This window comes from Atractosteus spatula, chromosome 12 (assembly GCF_055471065.1).
Source record: "Atractosteus spatula isolate fAtrSpa1 chromosome 12, fAtrSpa1.hap1, whole genome shotgun sequence".
NCBI classification, from domain to species: Eukaryota; Metazoa; Chordata; class Actinopteri; order Semionotiformes; family Lepisosteidae; genus Atractosteus; species Atractosteus spatula.
Genome location: NC_142717.1, coordinates 44,678,972 through 44,702,972, shown reverse-complemented (window position 1 = coordinate 44,702,972; position 24,001 = coordinate 44,678,972). Strand labels below are relative to the sequence as shown.

The 24,001-nt window shown below is 36.5% G+C and overlaps 1 protein-coding gene across 1 annotated transcript; it reads left to right on the top strand.

Annotated features, from left to right (window-relative positions):
- Positions 1-259: 259 nt before the first annotated feature.
- LOC148823168 (homeobox protein MOX-2-like) lies at positions 260-23,067 on the top strand. The gene is made up of 3 exons (XM_088929178.1): positions 260-1,089; positions 14,370-14,542; positions 22,149-23,067. The coding sequence occupies exons 1-3, from the start codon at positions 573-575 to the stop codon at positions 22,365-22,367; spliced, it is 909 nt and encodes a 302-aa protein (XP_088785304.1). The 5' UTR covers positions 260-572; the 3' UTR covers positions 22,368-23,067.
- Positions 23,068-24,001: the final 934 nt, after the last annotated feature.

The window sequence follows — 24,001 nt, the reverse complement described above, 5'->3', positions numbered from 1 at the left end:
CTCTTGTGCTGCATTTTCATCTCACACTCTGACGCAATGGTTAAAAGAAAAAAAAAGTGCTACCAGGGTCAAGTAGCCTGTGTCCAAAATAAATTGCATGCTTTTCTAAGGCATAACCATTTTAATATTGCAGATTTATTGTAAGTTGCTTTTTGGAGGCAGATCATATGCATGTGGTCAGTACTGAGTCTCTGACCCAGCCTCCAGCTCACATTACACACTATTTATAACATCCCCTCCACTTTCTCCCCCCTTAAAGCCCTTCCTTGGAACCACCTTCCACTGGCTTCAGCCTCCCTTTCTGTCATCTGAGAATCTCTTCAGCGGCTTATCTTGGGCTCTGTGTTTATCCAAAGCAGCCTGGCAACTGTCGTGAATGATCTGGATTATCTGAGGAGCTCCCTTTTTTAAGAAAAAAAAGTTTGCCTCTGTCTTTTTTAGGGGGAGAGAAAAAAGTTAGTTGAGTATATGAGGTGAAAACTAAAAAGGGGTGGCGTTATTGGGATCTTTGTGTTGCTTTTTTTTCCCGGTTTCTCGTTCTTTTCCTCTCTGGAACCTCACGTTTGCATGACATGGATCACACGCTGTTCGGCTGCCTGCGCAGCCCTCATGCCCCCGCGCAGGGCTTGCACCCAGCCTTCTCGCAGTCCTCCCTGGCCCTCCACGGAAGATCGGACCACGTTTCTTACCCTGACCTGTCCACCTCCTCGCCCTCCTGCATCATAGCTGGATATTCCAACGATGAGGGCCTGTTCGCCAGCCAGCATCACAGAGGGCACCACCACCACCACCACCAGCAGCACCACCACCACCACCAGCAGCAGCAGCAGCAGCATCACCCCTCCAGCTGGCACATTCCACAGATGCCCTCTCCTCCCGCTGCCACCCGGCACAGCCTCTGTCTGCAGCCCCCGGACTCCGCAGCCACAGATCTGGGGCCCAGCCCCCCGAACCTGTGCGCGAGCACACCCAGCCTGGGCAGCACCACCCCCACGGGGGCATCCTGCGCACCTGGGGACTTCGGCAGGCAGGCGCTGTCTCCCGCAGAGGCAGAGAAAAGGAGCAGTAAAAGGAAAAGCCACGGCTCAGGTAAGACTGGGGGGCCGCCGTCCTCGTTCTCCTCTCCCCCCGACCTGCTCGCTCCCCGTCCGTCCGCTTGCGGTGTGGGAACGCAGGCGCGTGCTTCGCGGCTCACCCTGCAGGAGCCAGAGAGTTAAAGAGTATTTGCTGCGGGGAACGCTCACTGCTGGCATCCAGTATCAGGCAAAGTTTCGAGCCTGTCTATTTCAGCTGCGTACTGAAGGCTGAGCTCCGCCACATACAGTATTACAAATGCGCAATCGTTTTATGGAAAATATTCTAATTTATGGATTCCCAGGGCTATTGAAAACATTATACAAAAATGTTTCCCTGTGGGGGAATAATACAATATGTCCATCTCTCAGTGACGAGATTGTTAACTGAGTTTTGACAGAACATGGAGCCTTGCGTGGCTTATTTTGAAAGAATAAAAAGTGTAGTGTAGTGAGAGATGTAATGACCTGTAATGGCTGCACACATACTGTCCACAGAAGATCTGTAAGGAGTAGTATAAAATATGTACAGTTTGTAATATGTTAGTTTAATTTAAAGAATAGATTTCAGCAGGCAGGTATGATACAAGATTTGGAATACTATCATGCCTGCATCTCTTAGAAATGTTGGCAGGCACCTTGATTCTGTTCTTACTGAACTTTTGGCTGTTGATAAGAGTATGTAAAAGATCTTTTAATTGGCTTGTTTCAAGGAGCAGGTAGTGTACTATTTTTCAGCATTTAGTTAGTTTGCAAGTGAACCACTTTGTTGACACTGTCACGTAAAATATTTGATTTTAGATTCATTTTGAGGCACGTAACACGGAAAATAATGAGGAGTTGTAAAACCTTCTCCAAAAATGTAAAATTTAACACCTGAACATCTTGGGCCTCCTTTAAATTTTTTCCGACATCTGTGTATAATGGCTCATACCGTGTCAGGCTAAAAAGACTGAAACTTGAAAGAGACTAAGCATCTGAGGCAATCAGATAATTATTTATGTTTACAGAGATAACTATATAATTATTCACAAATATTCTAAAGAATTTTGGTATATAGTATTTTAAATAAGTTGAAATTCACATTACCAAAACATTTAGGATTTTTCACATGATAATGCTGATTATTAAAGTCCACAGTTATATTTTATAAATACTGTAGATTTCTAATTAGGTTAACTACGCAAGGGTGTGTTCCCACGTTTTTACAGGTAATTCAATTATTTTTTATTTGAAATATGATGATGAAATGATGGACAAAGTGCTTGATACATGTTTTCCTTGCATATTGCAGTTGAACGTTTAATTTTAATCAAATAGATTAAAATCTGATGCACGTAATAAAATCAAATGTTGATAAAGTCTCACTGATAGAAAGGATAATATGTACTCAATTATATGCTTTATATCATAGAAATATTTCTGGATTGAATTAGAAAAAACCTATAGCACTGCAGCCCAAACATCAAAAGGGTTATAAAAGTTTTCAGTGCATCTCAGAAAACTATTTTAACAGAAACAGAAGCTCCAATAATGTTTACTATTTGCATCAGACCTGTAAAATTTACACTTTTGTCTGTCATTAGTTAACTTGAACAAAATGCCTCCAAAAAGCATCCATTCCATACAGTATGTACTTCTCTACTCAAGAAAAATTGTAAAATAGTAATTCAGTTTACATTTAAATTGTCTGGGATACTGAAATAAAGAGGAGATTTTTACACTCTGCAGTTTTACTACTGGAGCAGAGTAACAAATAATGTTACCTTGTTAAATAGGATTTATTGTGAACCGTATAATACACAAACATTTAAAGCAATTTTGTCCTAAATATTTTAACATAACACATTTAATGAAAGAATTACAAATTATATTCTGAATTGTACTGCTCATTTTTGTCTCAATAGATTAAGAAAACAGTTGGGATTAAAAAATGGAACAGATTAAAAAAAAAATCTTTGTAAAAACCCCAGGCATCAAATTCAGCACGTTCCATGTCCGCTACAGTGACAAGATAGTCTGACTTCAAAGTCAGCACTTCCTTTCAATGTTATAAATAATGTCACTTAGTGATAGTTAAAATGTAGGAAAACCGTACAAATTTGTCTAATCTACGGCATTAGCATCTGATAATGAACTTTACTAGGTGTAAAATAGGAAACAAAAGATTAATACCTGTACATAGAACTGTAATTGTGAAATTTTCAAAGACGGAAGAGCTAGTCTCAAATATTTCATACTTCTGTGAAAATAAATGTATAAATTTAAATGGAAGATCAAACTTTAATCAATGCTATTGCAGCCCTCTAGCCATAACAGAGTCACGACATAATAACTCTTGGTTTAAACCAGGATTTCATTTTGGACAAATTACTTTTTACTGAATGTCATTTTATTGCAGCCTCTTCATTGATGTACTGAATTTTTTTGTTTCATGAAAGCATTTGCAACAGCTATGACTTTCTCATTACATGCACAAGTGTGGCCGTAAAAGAGGTGCATTTCAAGGCTTGAAAATAATAAAAAGAAAGTGGACTGCTGACATGAATTCTTTATTAACTGTGTCAGTATTTAGTTTTTACCTCAGAATTAGTTATTGTAAATATTGGATATCTCATCCTAACAAATATCCACTCATCTTCAGAGAAAGTAATGCCTTTTTTCTTCTAATTACTTCAATTATTTCTCATCCGTGGATAACTTTTTCTATTTCAACAGCTTCACTTTAACAAATCTCTTGCAGACATTTTAGTGTACACTATTGTAACTATTTAGATAAATGAAAATAGACTTATCGTGCAGCTGTTGAAATGTTTTGTTATTATTTTAAATGAAACTAAATATGAACTTTAGAATCTGAGAAAATGCACTGAATTATTAAAGAATAGAATTACAATGATGATTATCAATCATCATTAAAACAAACAAGGCTTGTTTACTATTTGTTTCTTTGCCACTTAAAATATAAGTTACTCAAAAAATAAGTTCACAAAGGTCAAATGCAAGGACCTAAGGAAACTCAACTAAACACTCAGCCCTGTGTTCAATGCTAGTGATTGGTGTCTGCCCCTCTTTGGTCCAATAGCATTCTTCTGAAACAATTCCCCCTAAAATTGCACTTCATATGGAAAATAAACAGTATTAATTTTTATTAGAATTAATTATAATCTATCCTGGTCTGAATTAATTTCCATCATCAATCAACAATTTAAGACATGTTTTGGCTTTAAATAAAATATATTTTTTCATTTGGTCTTTAACATTTTTTCTCCTTATTTAGATAATGGTTAATTAAGAGTAGTTAAATAGTTAAGGTTAGGGGGGCTCTAGTGTCTAATGAAAACCACGGCATCTGAAATATAAACTTTAAAAGAGGGTCTCACAACCTTTTTTTCATTTTTGTATTCAAATAACATTCGTGCTCAAAAGTATATACAAGAAAAAATCTGTAAGCCACTTGTTAAAATAAGAAGAAAGTTCTTCAAAGCAATGTATTTTCCTCTGATGCGTGTTATAAACCTCACGATCAGTGTCTGCTATCCATGCACTTCCATTATCCGTCATTAACATCTAAGATCAACATTCGTTTTTTTCACCTTCACAAAAGCAAAAAGGAAAAGAAAGACTAAAATGGTGTTCACCATGCTCAGAAATAACCCACTGGACTTAATCCTGGAATTACCAACAGCCTTTATCTACCACTAGGGAGAAAGTGGGCATTCAGAAGGTTTTCGTCTCTTCTTTGAAGAAAACTGGGCGCAATATTTCACGAAACATTTGGAACATAAATTATGAAGTTCAGCGAATGTAAAAGCGCTGAGGTCAGGATTGGATCTTGTCTGTAGAGGCATGAGGCCATTTTCACCGAAGGCTGCAACTGCTGAGAGAGCCCTGCTTGAAATTCTGAAGCTCCAGACTCATTCCTCCATCTTTAACTTCACAATCGTGGTTACAGAAAAGTAAACACTTACAGTAGAAAACTGCACAAATTTTAAAAGTCCTAACACCAGTTTTAAAAGACAGTACAAATAGTTGTATTATCATGGCATCAATTGTAAATCCCTCCTTCTGTGCATTCATACAAAATTCAAAGTGATTCTTTTATTCATGTTGTAGATTGTCTTTTAAAAAAAATAGAATCACTTAATTCTTTAAGTGCCACTAAAATACCGCCGGAGTATGGTACACTCACTTCATCTTCCTCAGATGCTTACAGTCTTGCATCATAGCTTCTACTTGTGGTTTTGTACCAATTTCATCTTCACATTCATCACTTTTCATTGAATTGCGACAAGGTTTAAATCTGTTACAATTCACTCATTTGTCACGGATATGTTATGATTTCCAGCTGTATTTTAAAGATAACAATTCCAAAAAGCACTCCTTCAGTTCTGCTTTAGATCTCCAACAATAAAAGCGAACATGTTATTTTTTATTACTTTTTCCCCACTTCAAAAAAGTATTCCCACAAATGTAGTCTGTTTTAATCTCAGACCCTGAATAGTGTTAAGTAGCAAGCCTTTGCGATTTAAACAGTCATTGGTCTCTTATGCCAGGATTGTACAGTACCTATGCTGTTACAGGCTACTATAACTGCTATTTTTCTGAGAAAACTTTTTTTTTACTTTACCAGAAATGGCTTCAGGCACTGTTTCACTACAGTAGCCTATTATTTTACTTCCCTTGCACAGCACCACTGCATATATAAATCACTTTTAAACACAGGGAATTATTAGAAAATTAAGAAGAAAGACTTGATCTGTACAACGGAGAATATAAGAATTTTATAGCCTGTCTGCTCTTTCCACCTCATAAAGTAATCCTTGACTCTTAATGTAAAATTCAGATAAGCGACAGTTGATCATACCAAACCGTTTGCGTGAAGATGAGTTATGGGTTTGAATGTTAAGGCTCATACTCAGTCATGTAATAAAATAAATGAAATATTTCTACAGTTTTTTTTTATTTTTTGAAATCCTTTTTCTCTGCCTCCAAAGTAACCTGAAGCAAAAATGAAGACAAGAAATCAACTATTATACATTTATCCACCTACATTTAATACATTTATTATACATTTGTTGTGACCATTTGTCCCAGCCTACAGAATAAATACAGTGTTGAACAGTTTTCAATGATCCTTTTTCTTACAATATATGTCTCTAATAGAGAAACCTATGAACATGAATACAACAGACAGTTTTTTTAATTGTCATGGAGCCTTTCCCCTTTATGTTCTGATAACAATATACCTTTAAGTCATCAGTCTTCTTTTAGATCTTTTCTTAGATTTTTTTCTGCAATGAATAGCTGCTTTTTTCACATAAATAATAATAGAAAATATTAGAAACAAATCTGTACATTTATGAGATGTCAGTTTAACTAGGAGGTACTAAAGGGGTGTTTTTATCAACAATTGAAACGTTAATTCAATTATTATATTGAAGTATTATTTTGAAATATTACCTGGAAATGCATTACTGACTGTGAATGGGGTCTCCAGTGCATGACCTACAGTCATCTGGGACAACAGCTGGGAATCTGGTGGTATGAAGTAGGGCTGTATTCGCGCTTGGGCTGAGGCACAAGTTCCATGAATTTTCTTTCCAGGCAGCAGAGCAAGCCGGCAGCCGATTTCAGAGGACGTGTACGTTTTTTTCTTTGGATTCTCTCAGCTCAGCTCAGGTTCAGTGTGCACTCATAGTTCCATATGGTATATGAAGACGGCAAAAGCTGACTGCATTTCTGCTGTCTGTCAACTGGCATTTCTACGAAGGTTTCAATGAAAACATCTAGCAAATCCAAAACAGCAGGAAAAATAATTTAAATGTAGTGCATCAAGCTGTTTTACAAAGGGTTCCCTTTGACTTCATGGACCGTGTAGAGCATGTGTCCTGCTGATGACAGGAAGGGAGGATAAACGCTGCTACACCTCATGAAACTGCTCTTGTTTCTGCAGACATGTCGTGGTCAGTCAGCCTCAGCTTTGACAGTATTCAGCAAGGTGCCCATTTTCCAGCTGGAATGTAGCCTGGTCTGAAACCTCATAAGGAACAATCTTATGTTTCGTACTGTATGCCTATACAGTAAACCTATACTTTTTTAAATTGAAATATCTGAGGAAGGTAAAGCAGAGACTACTGTACCTCCTGCTGTCTCCATGATAAAATGTTGAGTTTTGCTATTTAGCTTAAAAGTATCCTATAAATGTAAGTTGGGATTGCTGCCTGTTTATCTTTATACCATGTGTGGGATGAAAAACAGTCTTCTCTTCTAGTCAGAGTCTAGTTGTCTTCTAGTACATTCAGATCCATGGAAAATGAATTGCTCTGCTGTACTGTAGGTATATAGTGTATTTTCTGTTTACTGTGGTATACAGATTTTAAGATTATTCACGATTTCCATAGTGAATAATTCTGTTGCATGTCTAATATTTACATTGTTTGGAATGCTTGATAATCATACAGTATATGCTTTATTCTCAGATTGTTCTCTGCACATTTATGGTATATTTTGAATTGTTATAAGAGAGTCCACACAGCTGTAGATTCTGTGAATGAGGTCATGACGCCAAATAATTCAACTTGCTGTTTCATTGCACTGTAATATTATTCTTTTGTTTGGAAAAAAAAAAGCAGATTGCAATTTGTACTCCAAATCTTCTGAAAGCCCTTCTCTTAAATTCGGTAACTGTCTGCCAGGGAATAGTGCAGCTGTACTGAAGGCTAAGAAAGAGTTTCCACATCCTAGTTTGTGGGTAATCAAGGGTGTTTTGCAAAACACTGTTGGAGAAAAACAACAAATTCTCATTAAGATGATAAGATTGGATAAAAAACAAAAGGAGACATTTTAAACCATTTAGCTCATTTGGAGTTTCAATAGCTGATGGATCAGAGGATCTCATCTAGCCATTTCTTGAATGAAACCAGGGTTTTAACAACATGACTGGGCACAGGCATCTCCCAGACTCCCACAATCCTAAAGAAGTGTCTCCAGTTCACAGTGTGAAATACCTTTGAAATGCATGAGCAATTGTTAACGTTACAGCAACAACCCTATTGTATTAAAACCCTGAAGTATACTGTAGATTACTCAACGCCCACAACCATTCCTTCAGGTGGGACTGTCTCTCTCGCAGGTCATATTTTTAACTGCTTTGTCAAAGCCTTTGTGCAGTTATCCGAATAAGACTAATTGCAGCTTTTGGTTGGCGTATGAAACAGAATGTTTTATAGGTTTGCCGAATCCAAAAAGCATGATAATGATTTTTTTTTTTACTATAATATTAAATAAGATAGGCTTTTTATCCCAACGGGGATATTGCACTGTGCCTATTAGATATGTTTCTCTTCACACATTAAATTGAATCAAATGAGATGGTGGATTATGGTCAGTAGTTACAAAACATTTGCGTGAAATAGGAGCAAATTAACTGTCAAATATAATTGTCCAGGGATTGAGCGGAAAGCTAGCATGCCTGTAACTCTTGTTCTAATTTATGTGTTTTGTTGATGCAGGATCCCTTAGAACGCCGAATTGTTGAGCAAGGATTTACTATGGCTACGTTTTTGATATAAATAAGAAATGCCAATGGCAGAAAAAAAAATAATTTTAGCCCACCCGTGTTAAAACAAAACAGAAAATAATATGTACTATACCAATGGGGAAAAAAGCATTTAAACAAAAAAAAACTCAGGACTAGGATACATTGTGCTGACGAAACCAGTTCGCAGCCGCTAAATGTTTTGTTTGCTTCTTATTCCCGTTATTTTTCTTTTTTTATACTCGAAACATTATTTAATTGTATTCCAATATGTACAGTATAGATGTTTACAGATGTATAGATGTTTACAGACGGGGTGATTCGGTCGTAAAACAGTTGCAGATCAAACATTTTCGGTGTACAAAAAAATCACTTGACTAACCTATCCAGTTTTAAAGCTTTAATACTGTAGTATAAGGTTGTAAAATATAAAACAAAGGTATTGCAGAGATTCGGCCCAGAGGCTAAATGAGCTTTAATTACATTGATTGCTTCATATTCCGTTTTGTTTTGTTTTTTTAATATACTCTTCTCAAGCACTTCCAAAAAGAATTTAACAACTTACTGTACGTAAGAAACGAAATGACTACACGGAGAAAGTTTATGGCCCAGCTGAATGACCTGGAATTGTGAGCGATTAGGAGATTTTATTTTTGGCATCGCTCTAAAAAATATAAAAATATCAAAAATATCACTACAAAAAAAAAATATCAGAATTTACAGCAAGCACTTGACTCCTTTAAGAAATGGATTAATGAATCTGCAAATTAAGGAACCTTCGAAGATACCACACGTAAACACGTCAGCATTTATTTTATTTCTCGGGCTGCTCAAGTAATATTCAGCCGTATCCATGTGACCAAGCGGGGTGTTGGCTTCGACAGCATGGCTTGGTACAGTAGCTAGTCCGAGCATTCACGCAACAGCCGCTGGGCGCTGCGTTGAGCTCTAAACGCCCAGGTAAAAGCATGCCATCATACAGTATAAACGCGTTCACGGCTTTCCTTGAACTTCTAGGAAACTGGTGGGTCCTCTTGCTACAGTGGATAATCTGATATGAAACAGATCGTTTTATCATAATGTTTAATTAGGGTTTATTGCACTACAATTCTGTAGCCCCAAAATGAAGAGGCAAAGTGTACTGTACATACGGCATACACAGTATACGGATCAACGTATAGTATTACATATAGTCTTATATTTAAGACGCTGTAGTTTTGCATGTTCAGAATGTGTAATATTTATTACAGCCCCAAGGTTAATGGGACAGAAATATTAACAAGTTTCTCTGTATACTGTGTCTTAGCCTTACGTTTATCAGGTTAAAATTCAAAATAAATTCTGTGTTCAGAGCACTGCTAACTACTGTATATTATCTGTCATAGCTAATAATGGGTATTCGGTTAAGATAACTAAGACTGCCTGACACTGACAAGTTGAAGGAACTGGACCTTTTTAATCATGAACAGAGAAGGCTACGAGGGCACCTGATACAAGTGTTCAGAATCCTCAAAGACCCTGAGAGTCTCATGGACTTCTTCGGCAAGAACAGAAAATATAATATATACTATATATAATATATACATGAGGGTATAAGTTGAAACTACTGTATGAGGAAGTGCATTTATAAATAAGAACAGGAGGTGCACAAAGGTTGTGGGAGTCTGGGACGAGCATTCCAGAAATAAGATACCTTGGATTCTTTCAAGAAACAACTGCATGCGATTCTCCCAGCAGGACATGGTGCACTTCTTTACACAAAGGGTGGTGGGAGAGTGAAACAAGCTGCAATTCATGCTGTTGAAGCCAAGCTGTTATTCTGACTGATAGCTTGGATACAATGTGTTGATGAGATCCGTGGATCAATTAGCTACTCAAAACCAAACGAGCTGAACAGGCAGAATGGCCTCCTCTTGTTTGTACTGTACAGTATGTTGCTTTGCTGATGGGCTCCATCTCTTCCAGCCTACACAGGCTGTATCCATTCTCAGTGTGAACGTAATCGGGCACTGTTCTGATTAAGACAGTGTTGTTCTGTCACTGGCAGATGTTTATTTTGTCATTGTCACTGTTGAAGACCTGGAGTAAATGAATGAATGCACAGCTGTAGCCTTTATGCTTTATGTCTTTATAATAGCACGATTACATGGGATTCAGTATAGACTTGGGCTTTGTTCTTGATTGGGTATCTGCCATGATGAAATATAATAAACAAGTTTTAATGAAGAATGTAGAAAATGTATTCATTTTACCTCATACCATGAACTGAATATGTTTTAATGTACAGTTTGTCTGTACTGAATAGAGGATCAGTATTATTTTTGCATAACAGCACACTGATATGGAAACAATGTGCAACAATATCTGAGAACAGGAGGTACTTCTTTACACAAAGGGTTGTAGGAGTGTGGAACAAGCTGTCCAGCCATGTTGTTAAAGCCAAAACCCTGGTTTATTTCAAGAAATCAACTGAATGAGATCCTGAGATCAATTAGCTACTAGTTACTGAATGGGCTTGATGTACCAAATGGACTTCTTTTGTTTGTAATCTCACTTGTGTTCATAGATAATGTACACTTTCTTACTGAACAATTTACTTTAAACCCTTCATGCCGTCAGTAACACAGAAAATAACCTTTACCTATTTTTTTTTCCTTCACTGGTACAAAAACAAATTTAATAATGCTATTATTTATTTGAAAATATTAACTTCTGTTATGTTATAACTCCTGATAAGTGAAGTGCTGCAGGCAGCTACTCTGAAAATTAATTTGTCTTCAGTGAAACATGAATCATAACAGAAGTTTAGGTCAAAATAAAAGAAGAAAAATTTTCATTTAAAGTACTGCTTATCATGAATTTAAATAAATTTCATAATTGTGCTTTGGAGAGACTGAATCAACTGAAAACATATAGAGAACACATAAATAACAATGAAACATCATGTAAAACCATGCAAACATTAATTACAGAAGTTAACAGAGATTTTGAGCTGTGTAAGAATTTCACATTTGAACATTTATCAGTGAAATAAGTACAACAAACATATTGTAGCTCCAATGGAGCTACTGTAAAACTCTTGACTCCGAAACTTTATATAAAGCTACTGTATATACAGTATAACTATTGAATGAGAACCTTATACAGCTACTGTCATTGAAAAAACACTCTTTAACAAATTAACTGTCTTAATAAAGTAAAGGGGATCACAGAGTTTATTTACAAGTCAAAATAGATGTGAACAGCGTGCAAGTTAGTTTCACAATTGAAATAGCATGTTCGTGATGCATATGAGAATCAGGTGTGTGGGAAGAGTTTGTACTCCTGGAGCAAGAATGATCAATTATTGAAAAGGGAAATTGAACATTAGTACCATGTCTCTACTACAGATCTAAACCCAAGTTATAAAAGCAAAAAAAAACAACTGTTGTTGTTCCTTGTCCAAAAGACTGGGGAGACGTGTCCATCAATTTTGCTATTAAAGAACATCCATGCTCTCCTGCACTTCTGCTTAATAAAATTGACCATAGATCTCTGACACCATTTCAGTCACGAAATTTTGAAGAGCAACTGAAATGAAGAGTGAGGATTCTTGTAAACCAGTTGCCTGCCGGCATATTTCTGATCTGTGGCACAGGGCATGATCTTTTTGCAATACAACTGCATAATAGATTGAAGTAGGAAAAAAGTTTGAATGGTTGGCTTTTCACCATTTTCAACCCCCCTTCACACATCAGGCTGTCAGTCAACACCAGTGATACACATCCCCGGACTGCACTGGTTTCACCACTGAATTGGGGACAATAAAATTTCAATATTTCTTTGCATTTCCTGCAGTTTACTAGACAGCTTGGAAAATAGTAAATATAGTTTAAAATGTGTGGCTTCACGTTTTTTTAATCATTTTTGCACCTACTGTGATGTTTATTTGTACGGCATGTGGCCATTTCGTCAACGATTCGGAAATATTGTATGATTTAATACCATAATACAGTTATCTGTGCTTGATTAAAGCTTTCATATCTAATCTTATTTTTTTTTTTCTTTGAGGACATAATATTGTTTCTGAGCCAAAACATTTGAGGGTGTATTTTAATCAGCAGCACGCATTGCATTTTGCTGTTGTCTAGCCTGCCAAAATGCATTATTCCTGTCAATAGTATTGAATGAACTAAGTAATGATATGGTCAGAACATGTAGTACAATAATTTTGACCCTCCTGAGAGTTTGGATAAATAAAACAGAACTCGGGGAGTTAGTTCTAAAAACAATATCACGGGACAGCAAGAAAAAAAAGTCAGCCAGACTTTAATATTTGCATGAACGGGCTGCTTGTTTCTTGTACAGTACATTGACGTGGCATTAGAGTGTCAGCTGTTGTATTTTTCTGTGTTAGGGTGAATTGCATTGGTAATTAAGCACGTTAATGCCAATAGGATTAACACACACTTCACAAATGAACCCAGATAAATTAGCTTGCAAACTGTGATGCCTTGAAGTGTGAGGTGCAGTGTGTGTGTTTGAAGTGTACAGAGAAAAACTCCAAGCCACAAGCGTGGTAATATGAAGCGCAGTGGGGTAGAAAATAATAGTACATGCTGATTTATTTTCCAAGAAGAAAGCTAGATAAAAACGTTTGCTAATAATTAATATGCAATAAGGAAAGAAATAACTGTGAGATGTACATTTAAATGGCTAGTAAAACCTAAGAGGGGAATGAAGATCCCACAAAATGGAAAAATGAAAAAAAAACACTGCTTTGTTGAGATAACTAGAAGTCCATGAGGGATGTTGAAATGTGCAAATTAACTTTAAGGTGGTTATTCATTCGCATTTCCGAACTCACGCAGTTTGAACAGAAACGTGGTGTTTGTGCTAGCAGTTGATGTGGAATTTTGCAGAATGCTGGACACTGACTTTTCCTACATTGTTTCACAGCAGATGGATGATGTTTGCATAACTTCTCCTCCGCTCCTATTTATTTAAGATAAAAGCTCACATCCCTTTAGGTGTGAAGCTAAAATTCATCCTGGCATACAGAGTACAAAAATGCATTGAAAGATGCAGTAAATATATATGTATATTTAATTTCAGCTTAACAGAGAACCTTGTCTCAGTTTGCATGTCGATACAATTCTTTGCCATTCTTTTTAGTTAAATATCCTTAACTAGCAGGATCACTGTTTTTGCAAACACATGAATGCAGAACGAATCTCTCTTCTCCACTGGAGCTCATTTGTGCTGGTTATTACCACTGTTACTGTCAGTGTTTGGACTTGTTGCAGTCAAAGATTTAAAGTTGTGTGTGTAACGTCAGATCTGCCATGTGAGAGAAAGCAGAGTATTTTTTGGAAAAACATACTTATACCTTGGCTCCAGCATTTCTATGCAAATCATAACCTTTGATTTTTTTTATGTTTTAGCTGAAATACGCTTTATAATATGAAGCCTTTTTTTTAATTTAATCTTAGAATAATAAAAGTATCAGATTCAATTTAAATGATGTGACTCTTAGCTGGGAAACAAAAAAAGCCTGGAAAAGTACAGCTGCCAGTTCCACACACACCACAGTAGGCAGCCCCGTACCCCTTGAAGTGTGAATAAACTATTCCAGAATGATACAAACAGTGATGGGCAACCTTAATTGTTTTAGTTACCTGATTTTTTTCCTGCTTGAATTTTTTTTCAGATGTGCACCTGCAGTTTATCACGATTTTTTTTATGGTGACTGGAAAATGTTCTGTTTTTCATTTCAGACTCCCAAGATGGGAACTTTAAGTCAGACGTAAGCAGCAAACCCAGGAAAGAGAGGACTGCATTCACCAAAGAGCAAATCAGAGAGCTCGAAACAGAATTCGCCCACCACAACTACTTGACGAGACTTCGAAGATATGAAATTGCTGTGAATCTAGATCTCACTGAAAGACAAGTAAGAAATAACAGTAATAATATCCTTCAAATGAATGGTTCTGATTTACCTATTCAACTCTACTGACTTTTATTCTATTTATTTGTGTTAAACCTAAAAACTACCCTGATACCTGTATCTGAATGAATGCATGAAGAACTGATGTTGATCCAGATGTAATTCCTTCATAAGTGACCTGGCACTTGAATCTCAAAATAAACTTTGTAAGCTGACTAGGCAAATTGTTAAGCTACATTTGCTATGAAGAGTTTGTTTTGAAACAAATACCAGAATCCCTGATGTTGCGCCAATTTTTTAAAAGTGTACTGGTGTTGTATTTTTCAACACTTCAAAAAGTATTCTTGTCCCCACGTACTGTAGTGTGATCTTGTTTTACTTACAATTGCAGAACACGGAATGCCAACATATTTAGCTTTATCTGATCTAATTTTGATTTTCTGTATATGAATAATATAGTGTACAGTAGCCTTCAAATATATTCATATACTTGATAAACAATAACGCAAAGTTAATTTAGAATGGAAATCTGTGTGTACATTCAAAAGTGGATACACATTGATCGTAGAATAAATCTGTCTATGACTTTCAATATGATATGTAGAGTATAAGTTGAACATCTGTCAAAAATAGCTACAGTACATATAATTCTAAATGCTTGATGTTCAGATTTATTCATATACCAGTGATCAGCATTATGTAGTATCTTCTTTGGCTCTTAAACAACTCATTAGGGATATTTGACAGAACTTGTCCATCACCCATAGCTTGTGGAGTGTGCCCATGTCAAGTGTGCACATGTACAGTACAATAACCAATCAAGAACACTGACTCTTATGCTCGCTTACCTATTTGGTCATTGAAATCCATTATAGGCTTTATATTGTTACCCTGTTTGTAAACTCAGTTGTAACTAAGCTTGAGATTCTTGATAGAAGGCACCATTTTGTGGCTAACATATCCTGGTAATATTTCATAATCATCTGTCCCTGAGTTCTAACCAGATCACCAGGACCAGAAGCTGCAGAACAGCCCTGAAGGAGTCATTCTTTTTGGACATGACCTTCTCCTTTCTGAGATAATCATACCATTGGGAATATTGTCCAAAAACCCAGACAGTGTCTCATCCAATCACATAATTTGTTCATATTTGATTTCTGAAACAATTATTTGGCAATCAAGGTGACTTTCAGAAAGAATCTCTACACATTTTGAGCCTTTACACAACCAGATGACTAAGAGGCACCAGAAGATTACATTTGCAGCATTTATTTTTCGACATATTAACAGAACATGAATAAATGTTCTGTGTGGTGAGAAATGCATTTTACAGTTATGATATTGATACTTTGAGTATTCCATTTCATACATTTATTTATCTTTTAATTCAGGTTTTTTCAATAAATTTGATATATGCATTTCCTTTGCTAAATAAGGTCTATGGACAGTTTCTCAAAGGTCTGAATACATTTGGAGACTACAACTTCAGAGGCTGAAACAGCACAGTATAAAGTTACATTTTATTTTAACCTACAGTAAAATCAATATCTCTGATAACTGTACTACAGTCAGGAATTTCCTTAAAAAAGAAAAGTTCCTCTGAAAGACGTTTTTCCTTTTGACTACTATTATTAAAAAAAACAATAGCTTTCCCAATCTTTATTTTTCCTTGACACAATTTCATATTAAATTTAATTAATTGGACCAAATTTATTTTTAAAAGGTCACAAAAATGTAAACATTGTGTACCTCAGAATCAGAACTCCTGCTTCTAATTTAGTGACATTATTTGTACTAGCACTGATTTAATCTGATTTCTGACTTTCAGTCTGCAGAACACTTTCAAACGCAGCTAGTGAATACTGACATATATTGACACACCCACCAGTTAAAAATATTTAAGATTATTTTGTGTATTCTTACATAAGTTGCAGGAAGGTTGCATTAAGTTGCTTTAAGAAACAAAGTAAAGTAAATAAGATTGAATAAGCATACATTTTAACCAGAGGACAGGAGTCCAGAATTGGCAGTGAAAATTGAATGCCAGCATTTCTCTGTTGTGAAATTCTGTAACTATTTCGTTGTAGAGCACTTTTCATCCTGAAGATGTTGTAATGAGACATAACTCTGACACCTTACTGATGAAGCTGCTTGTCTGAAGTTTCGTTGTGCCCTGGGAAGGTTTATCTACACTAAAACACTGGCTGTATTATCTCTTTTCATGGACAGAAATAAAATCAATTCTGTCCCGGAGGTCTTGCCACTCTTCATCCTCGTGTGAATATTTATTTTCCTGTGTTTCCGGCACATTTTTGGTTTCTTTTTTGCGTTGTGCAGACATCTGCCTGCAAGAGTGCTGTCATGGGGAAAAAAACCTTGCTATTTCGGTGTCACATCGTGTGAACGAATGTGAAAATTTACAGTAAGGGTAAACTGAGCCTGACAGGTTCGCGTGGGGAGTTTGTGTCAGTGTGCGTTAGCTGCAAAGGAACACTTAAAGTTTAATTTCAGACTGAAAAGTACAACGATAGAAGGAATGCAACTTTTCTGCTGTTAAGCCTTCTTCTCCCAAAACATTTTGTTTCTTTCTTTCCACTTTTCACTGTGGAAAAATGTACATTATTCTTCGCCAGTAATTTCTCAAAAAAATCTAAAGTAAATGGTTACTGCTCCAGATTCAATCCAGATTAAATCAAGTATTGTGCCACAGTATCACAATGATCCCTTGGGAATTAATGTTGGCCTTTGTCTGACAAAATATTCAGAATGACTGGTTTCTTAATTTAAATATCTTGTCTAAAATCACAGTTATGTAACAAATACTTCGTACGATTAGTTTCGTCGAAAAGAATTTTTTTTTATATATTCAGGGGTTGACGTAGAACATTTTGATTGCATTGAGGGACAGGATTGAACATTTTCTTGTTGCTTTTTAAGATAAAATAAATATGATACTATTTGTATTTTACACTCTGGAATCTGACATGATAAATCGTAACAATAAGTATGATAGAGTATGATATTGTATTTTTTCACTCAATAATTGGCAGATCCGCCAGTTCCCTGCTGGGATAGGCTCCGGCTCCCCCACGACCCTGAACTGCAGGAATCTGGACAGATGGATAATTGGCAGAATAACGTTACTACATTCGATTTTTTCATGGAAATGACACAAATGCTTTTCCTAAGACTCTTTCCTTTCCAGATAATTATAACAAAGCATGCATGAGGCCCCCCTCTTCAGCACACTCCCACTAATAGACCCATAAACACTCAGCAGTTGTGTTTTACTTTGTGGCTTATTAGCGGGAGTCTGAAATAAGCTATCTGGTCATGCTGTCAAAGCTGATACCCTTCTTGCTCCAGGAATTGGCTGGATGAGATCCTTGGAACAGACGCTATCAAACAAGCTGAAAGGGCCAAATGGTCCATTTTTAAGCTTTAACATTCCTTTTCTTTTTATGTCTAATGAATACTTTAATGACTAAGAGAACTGTTATTCCCTATCTTCTATTTTAATGGTGTCATTTGTAATGTTATTATGTTTTTATGTCTAGTGGATGCCTTAACGAACTATTGTTCCATATCTTATATTTTAAAATTAAAAAGATCATAAAAATATGACATGTATTTTCTTACTAAATATTGACTGACTGGCAGAGTGTCACCTCCATTTGGGTCAACACATGTGTAGAAGCAGATACCGTCAAAATACATCTGAACATTTTTTCTTTCTCTTTTCTCTTTTTTCTGTTTTAAAACTGCAGTATTTCTTGTGAAACGTATCATAACAATTGCCAAAGAAAAATGGCATATGCAGTATAAACAGCAAAGTTCTTTGTAAAAAATAAGACCTTTTTATTTTTATAAAAAATATACATTTAAACTATATTTTTAAGAATCATAAACTTAAATCACTGCAAAAAAAACATTGATTTCATTTCATAAATGAAGAGTTACAAAAGGCCAGCTGATTTGGTAATGACAAGGAGTTTGATCTTATGTACATTTAAGTCACCGTAGTGAACGTCATCAGTATCACCAGTGAAACACAACCTGGAGGTTTGTGTATATAGTAGAAACTATATAGAACTGCTTTGAAATCTAAGAACAAGAGGCAAGTCCTCACACAAAGGTTGGTTGGAGTGTGGAACACACTACACTGCCCTGTATTGAATCGAGCTGTTAAACCCAAACCCCTTTTTCTCTTTCAACAAACAGCTGGAAGAGATCCATGGATCGATTAACTACCAAATGGATTAGATGGACCAAATGGCCTTATTTGTTACACTTGTTACATTAACCTTCAGTAGCTTTCTTACTAGTAAAGCTACTGTATGATGGTGATACCAGGCAGCCAAAAGAATGTTGATATGCTACAGTGGCAACCAAAGGAGTGCCAGCCCAAAACAGCCTATTTTTTATTATTTATTATCTTATTTTTATTATTTATTTTCTGTATTTCAGTTTTTCCACTTTAGTTTCCATAACAAAACAGGTGAGGTCTGTTCTTCGGGTTGCAAAGAGAAAGCCATAATCCAGACGATTTTGACTCTTCCCTAAACCACGTACTGTAATAGATTATTAGTGGTGACAGGCAGAGGAAATGCTCTGGTATAGCATGTAAACATACGTACAGTATATAATCTTAAGATTTCTGGAACCTTCATAGCATAATCTTTGTAGAAATCCATGGCAGATCACAAATTACAGGAAAGTTACTTTACCTTCACTGATATTGTTACAAAACAGTTTAAGAGTCTTTACCTTGTTCACAAGGTTTACAGGCTTGTTTTGTGACTTGAATGTAAATTGTTATACAGCCAAGTGAAAGAGTTTTAAAACAAAGGAATAAAAATATTATACTGGACACTATACTGAAAATTCACAGGTGATTAAATTCTCATTGCTTCCTATAAGGATTTAGGCCGTGAATGTTTTTTGAATAGAAGGTCATATATTAAGGTCAGATGTCTTTCTGATGATACACCTGCTATGTTGAAATATTTTTACATTAAAATAGTGTGCTGTTGATATATATCCATTCTCATAATGCAGTACTAAACTAATGTTGTGGAAAAAAAAATTAAAAGAAAGTAAAAGGAACTGACTCCTGCATGGTTTTGTTTATTTAAAATTTATTTTATTTTTTATATAAAATAACATTAAAAATAAAAGTTAATATGTATGTAACATTTGAAATGTGTTTTTAATGTAATGGATGAATGTTGCATAACAAAGACAGGCATTCAAGAAAAACACAGACCTTTAAAACTGACAGTACCTCTGTTATTTGAGCAACACAAATTCGTGTAGAGAGCGGTATCTGGATCGAGTAACGAGCTGTGTGTGGGATTCTGGGCAGATACTCCTGGGAAAACTCTCTCTGCTAAGAGCTAAAATAGTACGGTACAGGAGACCGACCAGCACAACCAAAAACAACATTTTTGGAAAATGTTATGTTTAAAAGTTTTTAAATCTTTAAGCCCTTTTGTGAAGTCCTTTCTATATGAACTCAGCATAGAACATTCTACTGTATGTACTGTAATATAAACTATATAGACTATAGTTCATAAATTATACAATATAGTTTAAATATGATAATTTGATTTATATGAAAGTAGATATGATTTGCCAACTTTGCTGACTTCTTCAGTTCCTGGTACTTTGTTTTCCAGTAAGAAAGAAAACAACATACTGGTTGTAAAGATACTGGTTTTCCCTTTAAAGAACATTTAAATATGGTAACTTATTTTTGCTTAAATATTAAACTTATTCTACCCTGTATGGTACTTTTTATTCACTTATTGTTCACTGAAGCAGATGAAAGAAACACTTTTTGATGAAAACACACAAACTTTATGTACAGTATGTGAAAATTATAACCTCCACATTCTGATCCTTGACTCAGCAATTGGTAGGAAAATATCAATTTAATCATTTTCTGAAAAAAGAGTGTCACAACTGCTTTGGCTGGGCATACATTAAATGGTTAAGCATTAAGTTAGTTTTTAAAGGTTAGAATACCATAATATTTGTTTTTCTTTTCAGCACTTGGCAGAGGATGATTTTGTAGGTCAAAAACTTCAACCTGTCACTGAAGCATGTCCAATCAATAGTACAGCATGTATCATCAAAACCTAACATAAACGTTTATCCTATTAAATTACTTCCTAACCGTGTGATCACAGGGCACAGCGCAGCACTCCTTAAAATAAATCAGACAGAACAAACCTTTTGCAAAGTATCTGGTCCCTGGGAGATGAGCAGTGTGGGTTCACTTCTTCGCCAACCTTTTTAAGCAACAGCTTAATCATCAGTCTGGGAGACGTAAATACTAAACAACTTGTCGACTCAGGGAAAGAAGGAAGAGCTTGATGCCAGAGAGCAGATGTGCCTGATACATCAGCACATAATTGCTGATATAGAAATAGCTCCAAATGCAAGTCTTACAATCATCATGTCCTTACATTTGAAAATGTTTGCCTATTCACTGGTCTGTGAAGCTTGGAAAGCGATTTTAATAAATGATTCAGAGCTGTGAAGAAGGCTAAAGGCCTTTCTTCTTACCATTTATATTTAAGTCAATTAATCCAAGTTTTGTTTGATAAAATCACTCTGTCGTAATGGGATCTGATGTTTTGAGCTTGCAACAGGAATGCAGGAATATAGATAGACAGGAATATGGATTGCCAGCTGTTAGCCATATTATGTATGTTTCTTCTAAAAGGAAGAGGTTTTCCTGCCAGAATACCCTCTCATGCAGAAGAAAACTTTGAAAGAAAAATAAATTCCCTCTCAAGACACTCTGGTGCTATTCTGTTTTAGTGTGGACCTTTTATTTCATATCCGCTTCTAAATTAAAATAGCATACGTCAGTTTTGGGGGTGGCTTAGCATAGTGGGTGAATCTCTGGACTCATGAATAGTAGGTGGGGGGCTTGAGTCCTTGCTAGCCCAGTTGCTCCAGTCCACCCAGTTGTAAGTGGGCACCATCTTACCATTAATCCCTGTGAAGGACCAACATCCCACCCAGGGGGGTGTCACATGCCCTCTAGTTCACTAAATGCTTCAGAAACCAGGATGAGCTCTGGCTCTAATGTGGGGTTTTACTTGTATACCTTTCCTTTGGCACTGCATTGCCTTTAGGGCAGATCAGTGGTTCTGTGCCTAAGGATCTGTGCCTGTGGCTGGAAGGTTGCCGGTTCGTATCCTGTGGCCGGCAGAGGAATCCTCCTCGTTGGGCCCCTGAGCAAGGCCCTTAACCCCAACCCTCCAGGGGTGCTGTATAAATGGCTGACCCTGCGCTCTGACCCCAAGCTTCTCTCCCTGTCTGTGTGTCTCATGGAGAGCAAGCTGCGGTATGTGAAGAGACGAATTCTTAATGGAAGAACTTGTGTATGGCCTATAAAGTGATCTGAATCACTGTCTTACCTTCACACTTACGCTAATTCATCAAGGATCAATACGATGCTGGGATATTCAGGAGATAGTGGGCCTGCCAGAAAGCCGCCCAGTCTTTAATATAAGTGCACGTGTGCGAAAGAGAACAGGTCCTTCTGCTACGACGGCAGCTCTGATGTGTGTTCCTTTGCGTATTTCCCACACAGGTGAAGGTCTGGTTTCAGAACAGGCGGATGAAGTGGAAGCGAGTGAAGGGGGGTCAGCAGGGGGCCGTGGCGCGAGAGAAAGAACTGGTCAACGTGAAGAAGGGCACGCTGCTGCCGTCTGAGTTCTCCGGCCTGGCGGGCCTGCACCCCTCCGCGGACTCCCTGGCCAACGAGGACAGCCGCGACAGCGACCACAGCTCCGAGCACGCCCACCTATGACGCGCGGCCGAGGCCTCGGGCGCCCACACTCAGGAAAGAACGACGCGCCAGGGGACGGCGGGCGTCACACACAGCCGTGAACAACAAACAGTGTAAAAATGTACAGAGGAATGATAGATGTCTTTAACCAGACCTGTGAGGATTAAATTCTCAATTGTTTTTTTTTTTTTACCAGTCTATGATTTCCACCACAGTTTTTAGAATTACAGAATGTTAAATTGCAGATCAAAGATCAAAGAACATTAAAAGATTGTAGAAGTCTATTTAACATGTGAAACAGGGATTTGCTGGGGACACTTTAAAAATCGGACGTCCTTTCATAGAAATTGAAGTGTAAATAAGAATTAGTGGGTAACCACCTCCTATTCCAGCCTGTTTATTTGTAAACCAAACCTGGAGAAAGTGCCTTAATATAAAATCTGATGAGCCCAAAGCATTCTGAACATTCCACTTTGTGCCTTACAATGACAATGGGCAGATATATGCTCTGGTTTGCACTCTTTAACTCATGCCTTTAACAGTTTCTACTGTAAGAAAGAATCTGGGAAAGCACACAAAGCAAAGACGTGTTCAGCTACAAATACGCAGCAAATATATTCATTCTGTAAATAACTATCAGTATTTTCTTGCCTTCATTCTAACAAACATGTCTTATTAACAGTATACCAGCTCACACAATAATAAACATTGCTACTCTGTCGCTCTTCTGGCTGTGTGTTGTTATTGATTGAAGCCTTAAAAAGACTTTGCTGAAGTTCATATGAAGCAAACGTTAAAAGAAAATGTTTATAAATACTTCAGAGATCTGTTAAGTTAAGCAAAAGTGTCAGATTTTCTTTAAAAAAAACTATAGCAGGCATTGTAATCTACTGTACAGCTTTTGAAACTTGAATTAATTTGGGACTATGCAAAAGGTTCAGTTTGCATGAATGAATCAATATGAAGTCTCCTGTCATCTTTAACTTGAAACAGAAATAATAACCCTGCCAAAAAAAGTGAGGAATGATTTTAAACACCTCCCATTTGAAACTTATTTTATTAAAAAAGCCATTTTGAAAATCATTGTAATGTGTTTTGCTGTGTTTGTGTGAGTATGCATTGTAATTTATAAATTTTTAGCACCTTAATACTTTAAAACTGAAATTTCTTGAGATTCATTACCTCAAGAATCTTTGTAGTCTATTAAGAGAGTTATTCGGAGGCTTAAAGTTTCCTGGTCCAAAAAAGATTTTGAATGGATTTGTTTTCAATTATGGCCAGATCCATTTGTGTGCTTTCATCTGTAACCTTGATTAGTCTGCCAGATTTCTATATTATCTAATTTGTCCAGCTAGAACTTTGAAACATACTTGATCAAACCGGACAACAAATTGTATCCCCTGAGAAATTATTCATAGTTAAACTGTCAGCAACGCAAGGGAAATTTATTTGCAATCTTTCCATATTGCAAGAAACCCTCATACTGTGCTAGGTTTTCAAAATACAACTGGGGATTAATATGCAGAGATTAAGTAAAGAGGAAATGTACATACATTTTGAAGCCCACTTACTGTAATGTGTGAGCTGTTTTCCATTGAAAGGGCTGAAACCCTGCAGAGCACGATGAAGTGTCTCATCCATACATCATGTCCAGG

Excerpts from the sequence above, each read along its gene's own strand:
- LOC148823168 (XM_088929178.1), top strand. The coding sequence starts at position 573 with ATGGATCACACGCTGTTCGGCTGCCTGCGCAGCCCTCATGCCCCCGCG. Across the intron at positions 1,090-14,369 it reads AAGGAAAAGCCACGGCTCAG|ACTCCCAAGATGGGAACTTT; the intron begins GTAAGACTGGGG and ends TTTTCATTTCAG. Across the intron at positions 14,543-22,148 it reads TAGATCTCACTGAAAGACAA|GTGAAGGTCTGGTTTCAGAA; the intron begins GTAAGAAATAAC and ends TTTCCCACACAG.